The sequence below is a fragment of the Sardina pilchardus genome, chromosome 8 (assembly GCF_963854185.1).
Source record: "Sardina pilchardus chromosome 8, fSarPil1.1, whole genome shotgun sequence".
NCBI classification, from domain to species: Eukaryota; Metazoa; Chordata; class Actinopteri; order Clupeiformes; family Clupeidae; genus Sardina; species Sardina pilchardus.
The window spans coordinates 2,346,267-2,356,568 of NC_085001.1; the positions used below are offsets into that span (position 1 = coordinate 2,346,267).

At 41.3% G+C, this 10,302-nt stretch overlaps 1 protein-coding gene across 2 annotated transcripts in view; it reads left to right on the forward strand.

Annotated features, from left to right (window-relative positions):
* LOC134088373 (up-regulator of cell proliferation-like) overlaps window positions 1–9,576 on the forward strand; it is a 32,297-nt gene extending 22,721 nt beyond the window's left edge. For both annotated transcript variants that reach the window (XM_062542308.1, XM_062542309.1), the window contains exons 10-12: window positions 1,621–1,890; window positions 5,491–5,532; window positions 6,356–9,576. In XM_062542308.1, coding sequence (XP_062398292.1) covers window positions 1,621–1,890; window positions 5,491–5,532; window positions 6,356–9,249 — 3,206 coding nt within the window. In that variant the 3' untranslated portion in view covers window positions 9,250–9,576. The remainder of the gene's footprint in view (window positions 1–1,620; window positions 1,891–5,490; window positions 5,533–6,355) is intronic.
* The last annotated feature ends 726 nt before the right edge of the window (window positions 9,577–10,302 follow it).

Genomic DNA, 10,302 nt, shown 5'->3' on the forward strand with positions numbered 1-10,302 from the left:
AGCATTTATGTCCTCCTGAGGTTTCTTATTGCTTATTGGGGGCCAAGCAGCAAAGGCCCATCAGCTTTTCTTATATTATTCCTCTGTCAAGGGAGTCTAATGGCAGCCCATAGAACCGTCATAGAAATGTCTTGTTAGCACCTCAAGCGCTCTAATGCCACCAACAGGTTGGACGTGCGTTCATGCCACAATGGATTTTCCGCCATATTGAATTTTATCAAAAACGTTTTCACAGGTCACACATTTTCTCTGAGTTTCACCCAATTTGACACAGCATTTTCAGCACATGTTTCATAAGGTTGTGTCTCTGTATTCAAAGCTGTTCTGCTGTATTGACAATCAAAATTAGCAGCGAAGCCGCCAAGCAGGAAGACAGCTCATATCACAGCAAAACCCTTTCATGTAACAAAACCAAACTTAGTACATGGATTCATGGCCCCATTAGGAGGAACCTCAACCTTATAGCAATATGATTAGTCAATAGCACGGATCACATTTGGGAAATTGGACTTTGCTGCAAATTGCGCGTTTTTATTGAGTGTAAGGAAAGTTATAGATACTGTAGATAAATAAGATGGAATTTTTGACGGGCGCACCAAACAACAATCAACCACGTTTTAGATTTTAAACAGGATTAGGTTAAAGGGATATTCCGCCTCATTTTCCACCTCCCCTCGAGCAAAACAATCGATATTTACCTTGTTCCCGTTCATCCAGCCATTCTGTGAGTCTGGCGATACAACTTTTAGCTTCAGCCTAGCATAGATCATTGAATCGGATTAGACCATTAGCTTCTCGCCTGCTAGCTTCATGTTTAAAAGTGACTAAGATTTCTGGTAATTTTCCCATTTAAAACGTGTCTCCTCTCAAGTTAGAAAGTGCAATAAGACCAACTGAAAATGAAACCTGGCGTTTTTCTAGGCTGATTTGACATGGAACTACACTCTCATCTGGCATAATAATCAAGGCAACTTGCAAACGTACCATAGGCGCAGTGATATCTTAGGCAGCATCTGAAAATAGTCCCCATAGACAACAAGCAGTAGTAGTGCCAGTAGCTGCAAGTTGCCTTGATTATTACGCCAGATGAGAGTGTAGTTCCATGTCAAATCAGCCTAGAAAAACGCCAGGTTTCATTTTCAGTTGGTCTTATTGCACTTTCTAACTTGAGAGGAGACACGTTTTAAATGGGAAAATTACCAGAAATCTTAGTCACTTTTAAACGTGAAGCTAGCAGGCGAGAAGCTAATGGTCTAATCCGATTTAATGATCTATGCTAGGCTGAAGCTAAAAGTTGTATCGCCAGACTCACAGAATGGCTGGATGAACGGGAACAAGGTAAATATCGATTGTTTTGCTTGAGGGGAGGTGGAAAATGAGCGTATTTCCAAAAATGGCGGAATATCCCTTTAAGTCAGTTATGTGTTTGATGCGCGTGTGTACGAACCGTTTATAATTGAGGCCCCAGGTGGGGGTCACTGGTCTCTCCCTTCACTCCTGTATTAAAGTTAATGTTTAGAAGTTTCATCTGTTGTCATAAAATGAAAACATAATTTTAACAGACTCACTTTGATTGAGTATAAACTTATATTTTATGAAATTGTACTTTTTGTCACACAGCTGTTCCAGTTCCAGAGCAGTTGTCTGTAGACTCGGTGACTGCTACATCTGCTGATCTGAGATGGAGTCTGACTCATGTGATGAATGACAATCCACACAGTTTCCTGATCTCTTACCACAGTGAAGGGACTGAACCACAGATCATCTCTACAGATTCATGCAGTGCAGTCATCACAGGCCTGAAACCAGATACTGAGTACATAGTCAATGTCTACACAAAACTGCTACACGGACAACCGAGTCAGCCATCTTCAGTGACCATTCACACAGGTAAGACACTGCCGTATACATGGGGCAGCCTGTGGTGGAAGTTTGGAGCGTGAATATACATTGCCTAAAGTATAACATACTGTAACAAGCTTTGTTTTTTAGAACCCAAGAGAGATTTACAAATGCTAATTCGTAGACTTACTGTCTCTCATACAAGTTACCCATTAAAGCAAGCCTCTACAGTAGCCTACGCTACATACCTATGTTCGTAGCTAAGTAACTCACAAGGCAACAGATCGACTGCACGCGCCCATGTTCAGCTACAGGCACACAAGAGAAAATGTTACGACTCCAAACAGAAAAACCCACTACGGGAGATTTAAAGCAACACCATGTAGTTTTTGAGGTGTGAACCCGCGCACAAAAAGAACTACAAAATTCGACTGCTTTACAGCATACACTTCCCCCACCACTTCCTCAAATTCCGTGCGAGCGTTGAATAGACAGTAGATGCCTTATAAACATGAGCTACGTGATCTTTTGGCGTTTGAAAAAAATAAAACCCATGAAATTATATTCATATGATGATATGCTGAAATGTATGCTATAGGCTAGGCTACCTGGAATATACATTTCACACGCAACGCAGGCAGTCCGAGTTTGCCCAAGAGGTGAGAACTCCTCCTGCAGAATTCGGCACGTGTATCCTAGCTCTGTCTAGTGTCATCATGCTGCCAACCAAACTGCACGGGAGCTGGTTATGCTAGTTATAGCTCAACGTGTAATCTACCACGTATAGGCTACTGACCAAACAATTATCTTGAAAAACAAAGTTATCACGTGTAAGATTCTGTCATCATATTATAAGAGCTCTGCCTCTCAAAACATTTTGGGCGTGCAAATATATGCCACTATGGACGTGAATACCATAGCATACAATATCTGGTGACCATCGATGTTATAAAGACACTAAAAATGACCACCCTAGATTAGGCTACGCTATTGCTCATAAATATCGTAATTGTTTATTTTTCTAATAAGTAATTCTAATAAGACCAACAATTACCAACATTATCCCAATACCGAGAACGTGCACAGACCTGAGCTGAAAGCCTATAGTTTTACAAATGTATCACATGACTGGTATCGTAGTAGCCTACCACAAAATTTAATATTTAATGTGCAGCCTCAAGTCTAGCCTATACTGTACGCTATGTCTAACTTGCTGCTGGTGTAACCGTGACAGATTTTACGACATAAGTAGAAGAAATTACCGTTTCCCAACTGTAGGGGAACCCCAAGAGCAAAACTTACATGGTGTTGCTTTAAGAAAAGCAGTGCATAGCCTAGAGTGAGTAAGGGATGGTGGCTAACACGCACCCAGCAGGAGTGGGCTAGCAGGTGACGACAAGCTACAGGTAAAGACATATTAATTAAAACCATATTGTGAATAAAACAAACGAGTACTGCAACATACCTGATGGCCGAAACTGGTACGCTAAAGAATTATGGCAGAGCTTACCATGCTTCCTCATGCCTGGGTTTTTTTATACTGTGCAAACAGTAATCAGTATGAATGAACTCCGGTGTATAACTAATTACCCCGCCCCCCTCATTATCGGAAGCAGACCAGTGTGGGTGAAAACAGTGTTCCCTGGCTACACTATGGACGAAACCAACTAGCTGTTAGCCAACCAGAATTAAGCATCTTAGCTCGTTGAATATTAATGAGAACAGGAGTCTTCCTGCAGGCTTTCAGTGCCATGCTAGAATCGCTTGAAACAAGGTAGACAAGGCATTTTACCGCAAAAGTCCATGGTAGAACTTCAGACATTACCACAAAGCCATGAAATAAGTGTGGCAGGGCACCTTTACTAATATAAAAATAGCCTAAATCATGCCTCTCCCGTAAAGTTCATGTTCACAGCGTAGCCTAATGCAAAATTCATTTGAATTAATATGAATCATTTCATGTCGACGACTTCTGACATTGACACCCATGGATGTGTAAGGAGATATTGCTTTTGTGAACCAAATATAAGCACCTATAATAGTAAGGGCCATAAAACATTTTCCCTAAGTCTCCTACAAGATTTATTCTACTAAAACCAAGGGGGCAGGCGAATTCCCGGAAGTTGAAACACTAGGGTGACCAGATTTCTCTGAGCTAAAACCGGGACACTTTTGTGCGTGATCAAATGTAACGTCAACATGCAACAGGTGAAACTTTTTTTTTGTAGCCGTCCTTAAGCCCAAACAGTAGTGGGGGTTCGGGGGTGTAACCCCCAAGAAAATTTCTTAAATATTTCTGTGTAAATGCACAAATTCGGTCCACTTTCAGTCAGAGATTAGGGCCTGCACTGTCTGACTCCTAAACATTCCTTACCTATTATCTAGCCAATGAAAACATTTTTTTGAAAACGAAACTCAGCCATAGGCTATTATTTTCTCAACCTTAGTTTACATTATGTGTGATAACTCTAAACAGCTACTCTTGTCAGATGGCCATTATACATCATTGAAAAGCTGAGAATTCCAGGCTTTCAGTAAGGTATGGTTTGCCACCTTTTTGGTAACGACCAACCCCTCTGGCTCACGGACTATTAGGTTATTGAGAATGATAACTTTCTCTTCAGTCAGCGTAACCTGCTAGCCATTAAAACGAGGCAATGAAACAATGTAACGTGCGATTGCCTGGCACACGATCACACACACAAATCATACGTCGGACGCTTTATGCTAGTTTCTACATGGGCTTAGGTAGTGATCGGGCTATATTAAAATCACACTTCAATAGTGGTTGGTGAAAACCGGGACATATTAGCGTCCCGACAGGCTTTTGTCGGGACTCGGGACACACCACTCAAAATCGGGACTGTCCCAGGAAAACCGGGACGTCTGGTCACCCTATGAAACACGTATGGAGCTGGTTATCAACCCTTGGCTAACCCCATAGGATGCCCATAGATTTCAGGGTTTTTTTTAAATCCCATAACTTCATGTAACATGTGTCCTGTGTCACAAATTCCTTGTGCATAACGTTGGTTTCCCAGACAGTTAGTCCATTTCTTTTATAGGCTTTTCCCCCCCGAAATTGCACTGTTCCTACTGTACTCTAGAGGCAACTGCTCCCACCCAGTTTGGCCTATACCATCAAATGCTTGACCTCATTGGAAAGCTGAGACCCTGTAGTTTCTTAGGAAATAATCATACAGCGTTATAGAAGCTATATTGTTTTTTCTTTCTGCCGGATAACAAGCATCTCTGAACTGACCACAAACAGCCCTCTACGTCACGTGATAGACTTTAGAAACACAACTGAGCCCTGGCACCTGGTCTTGTGAAGCTGTGTGCAAAACTAGATCAATATAGCATGAAATATGAGTCCTGTAGACCATTATTTGCCAAGGTATGCTCATGTGTTTCAAATTCCCTATAACTCCCCATAGGACTTTTGGCTATCCAGAATGCATACTGACAATCAAATGCTTACTGCACATGTCCTTTCGTGTAGAAGCACAATCTTAGTCTCAAATTAAAGGTAACACTCTGAGGTTTCTTGTAGATTATTTGGACACATATTTCAAAGGATGACCATTACAAGATCTCCTTGAATACAAAGATATCATTTCACATTCATCTATTTTATTTTCTGTACAGAAAAAAAAATTCCACCAGCAGTTCCACCAAGACATAAAAGAGGTAGGTCACAAGACTCTACTTTTCATTATGTGCAGTTGAGAAAAAATATCTCCAAGTCTCAAGACTTAAAGGGATATTCCGCCATTTTTGGAAATTATTAGCTCATTTTCCACCTCCCCTCGAGCAAAACAATTAATATTTTCCTTTTTCCCGTTCATCCAGTCATTCTGTGAGTCTGGCGAATCGCGATACAACTTTTAGCTTCAACCTAGCATAGACCATTGAATCGGATTAGACGTGTCTCTAAAACGTGTCTCTTCTCAAGTTAGAAAGTGCAATAAGACAAACCGAAAACGAAACCTGGCGTTTTTCTAGGCTGATTGGACATATGGACCTACACGCTCATCTGGCGTAATAATCAAGGAAAGTTGCAAACGTACCATGGGCGCAGTGATATCACGCAGCATCTGAACATAGTCCTCAGGCAACAAGCAGTATTAGTGCGTGATATCACTGCGCCCATGGTGCGATCTATGCTAGGCTGAAGCTAAAAGTTGTATCACCAGACTCACAGAATGGCTGGATGAACGGGGAAAAGGTAAATATCAATTGTTTTGCTCAAGGGGAGGTGGAAAATGAGCTAATTTCCAAAAATGGCGGAATATCCCTTTAAAGACGTAGTTCTACATGTAGTTTAAACTATACAAGAAGAGAAATGGTCTTCCTTGTCAGATATAACACACTTTGTATTCTTCTCATACAACTCATACAACTCACAACATAGCTATTTCCTGTATGACAGACAGCCTGATTGCATGTTTTACAAAATACTTGTTTCCGCACGGTATCCTTTGTTAAGAGTTGATAATCATTGTCTTTACAGATCATCTGATGTCATTTCTTGGCAAATTGGGTCTTTTGGAATTCTATCCAAATAAACTCACTCTCAGTTCTTTACTGGAGATAAACAATGGATCAATGTTAGACCAAGAGGTGGAGTCTCTCAAAGATGTGCCTCTGGCTTTCATAAGAAAACTACTGATGATCAATACCAAGTGCCAGAATCACACATCCGCAGACTCTAGTAAAACAAGTGGAAGTGGAAGTGATGATGAGGAGAAGGAGGAGGAAGTCAATCCCTTGGATCTGGTTACTGCTCTTTACCTTTGTGCTGACAGCTTTTTGCAGCAAGAAATGTCCATCAAGATGTCAATGTGTCAGTTTGCCGTCCCCTTTCTGTTACCTCAATCTGACGACAGTCAGTGCACACTCATGCTATGGGCTCTAAGGAGTATCTACAAAGAGTGGCGACCTCCTGACCTTATGCACACCAAAAACTATGTAGAGGACAGTGTGGTCCATGCACAGATACCTCTCCTCTCATTTGTTTGTCTGGAAAATTGCAGCTTCTCCAAATCCCAACTTCTCAATCATGTCCTGAGTAATACACAACAAAGTACACCATATTTCACACGCAGAGACATATGTGGTGGAAATGTCCCAAAGAAGATTGCAAATGGCCTGGTGGAGATCGCCTGGTCTCTTCCATGTGGACAGAGCAAGACTGATGTGTTTCCTGAACCCGTAGCAATAGCTAATATGAGGGGAGATATAATCTCCAACGAATCACAATTCAGGTTCCTCATGCAGGTTTCTGCTGCAGTTTTTGTGTGCCTGGACACAATGACCCAAGAGGAAGAGAGACTGTTAGATTTACAGGGCCCGCTAAAGTCCAAACTGTTCTTGGTGATGAATTCTAAAAAAGAGAGACATAATGTGAAGTCTGTTGCCGAGTCACTGAAGCTCCGGCAAAGCCATGTACTGATGTGGAAACGGAATGTCAACATGCCAAAGTTCTGCAGTCAAATCACTGGTGCCATAAAAGTGGTCTTGGATGAGTGCAAGGAAGCATCCAACATAGAGAAAATATCACACACGGCACAACATTTGGGAATCTCTGTGGACGAAAATAAAAGTGAAGCCTCACAGTTAGCAAAGATGGCAGCTGAAAACATAATGAAAGGCATTGGGGTTTGTCAAATACCAGACTACAAGAGAAAACAAATGCCTCTTCAAGGTAAATACTTGAGAGAATTAGCTGAAATTGAGGTAGAAGAGTGCAGAATGCAAAATGTAGGTGATCTCAGTCCAGAGAATTACAAGGTTCAACTTCTTAAGAAAAAACATACACTAAGAGAACAACAAGGCAACATAAAGACATCACAAGCAATGGAGCAGTTCATTCAAGCACTGTCAACCACAGACAAAGAACAGAAAGCATTCTTTCTCAGATGGATGTCACTTGAATTAGATAGGAAATCACGTAATCACCTGACACAACTCCGCAGAAAATTCAAGGAAAGTTTCCATGGAAAGAACAACACATCAATCACAGAGTTGGATCAGCAGCTTCTGGCCAACTTCTTGGGCATTGAGCACTACATGAGAGAAATAGGATACATCTATGAATCAAAGCGATCAGATGACACAAGACACCTCCCCTCAGTTGCTGCTGAGCTTTTGCTTGATGGATACCCCATGGAGCTTCTTGATGGAGATGCGTCCATCATCCCAGAGATGTGGGTGACTGATGTTCTAATGGAGGTGCACAGAAAAGTAGGGAGCTCTCGACTCTTGGTTGTGTCTGTATTAGGTGTGCAGAGCACAGGGAAATCTACTCTGCTCAACACCATGTTTGGTGTCCAGTTCCCTGTTAGCAGTGGCCGCTGTACTCGTGGAGCCTACATGCTCTTCCTCTCTGTTGGACAGGAACTCAGAGAGGAGCTGAAATATGATTTTGTGCTACTCATTGACACTGAGGGCCTGAAGGCTCCTGAACTTGCTAAGCTTGATGGCAGCTCTGAGCATGACAATCAACTTGCAACACTTGTAATAGGCCTCAGTGATGTGACCATCATAAATATTGCCATGGAGAATTCATCAGAAATGAAGGATGTTCTGCAAATAGCAGTTCATGCATTTCTGCGGATGAAACAGCTTGGAAAGAAACCAGTCTGTCATTTTGTGCACCAAAATGTCTCAGGTTTATCTGCACACAGTAAACTGATGACAGACCAGAAGCACCTTTTGGAACAATTAGATCAAATGACACAGATTGCAGCAGACATGGAGAACCAGTCTGAAGTGAAAGAGTTCAATGATGTTTTGGATTATGATGTAGAGAAGAACAACTGGTACATACCAGGCCTGTGGCATGGAACTCCCCCAATGGCACCTGTTAATTCAGGATACAGTGAAGCTGTACATGAGTTCAAAAAAAATCTAATTAAGCAAAACCATACAGAACATTTGTCAGAGATTCCAGATTTTCTTAAATGGATGAGAAGTCTGTGGAAAGCAGTGAAGCATGAGAACTTCATCTTCAGCTTCAGAAACTCTCTTGTTGCATATGCCTATGACAGCCTTTGCAAAGAGTTCTCAGAATGGGAATGGTCGTTCAGGAAGTGTATCTACTCATGGCTGAACAACGCAGAGACACAGATATCTAACACTGACACCAGAAACGTAATGAGTCTCTCTGAAGATTTGGAATTGGTTGGCCTCAGAATCATTGAAGATCAGACAGCTGAGATGAACAAGAAGTTGAAGGAGTATTACACACGGAAAGACAGGTATGTGAGCCTAGTGGAAAGATACAGGGCTGAGTTCCTAATTAATATCAAAAGCCTTAAGGGAGAAATCACCAAACTTGTTGAAAATAAGCTTCAGTGTGCAGTTTCTCTGAAAATGGACATGGAGCGGGTAGAAAATATTTAAAAAAGAACACACAGATGTCATTGAACAGCAGGTTATAAAGCTCTTGAAAGCCTGCAAGAAATATCATACAGAATTGTCAGACAGTGACTTGGAGGAGGAATTTACAAAAATGTGGAAAGAGTTAGCAATTGATGTTTCTCCTTTGAAAGAGAAGGACATTCCCTCTTCTGTCATGAAGCAACTGAGAGCTAATCTGGCTCGCCGCAATGTGCAGGAACAGCTAGCGAATGTAACGACCCTCGTTTTCAGGCGTCGGTTGTGATGATTAAAACGGCCAAACACAGGAATTCTTCTTGGTGTCTTTATTTCCCTCACTGCATTCACACATAAAACAATAAATCCATTGATTTCAGATGAGTTGCGACCGTACATCCAAATCTCCAGCAGACTAAAGTTCTGACTGGCAGCATTACCTATGTTATTCTTGCATGCAGACACAAGAATACATAGCCTGTTCAACTTTAAACTAACATAAATGCTTGCAAAGTAAAATGACATACAGAGAGGGCATTTTGCACCTAGTGATCGTATAGTTTCTTGGTTTTCTATACAACATCGACTCACCACACAACAAACATTGATTCAATAACAATATAACCAACGTACCTGCATTCACACATAAAACAATAAATCCATTGATTTCAGATGAGTTGCGACCGTACATCCAAATCTACAGTATAAACGTAAAAAGAAGTCAAGAGATTGCTAGTGTTTTCTCCAGAGCTAGTCAACATAACGTGGCTGCCGCCAAAAAGATGTAGCATACAATAGCTTGATTAAATACAGTCTAAATACAACATTCTAGCTTCACTTGCAAAGATATCTGTTAATGCAACTTATGCAAATACTTATTAGCTAACCAGTATGAAAGACAGACATGCTATTTTATTAAAACACAAAATTATTCACGGAGCACTCTCCATGCACAGCTTACCTCCAGCAGACTAAAGTTCTGACTGGAGTACGGGAAGCGCAAGTGTTCAAAACATTGAAATGCAGAGTAGAGTGGAAATACAATTGCGGCCGCAATGCCTCATCGTTAAACTCGTGTGA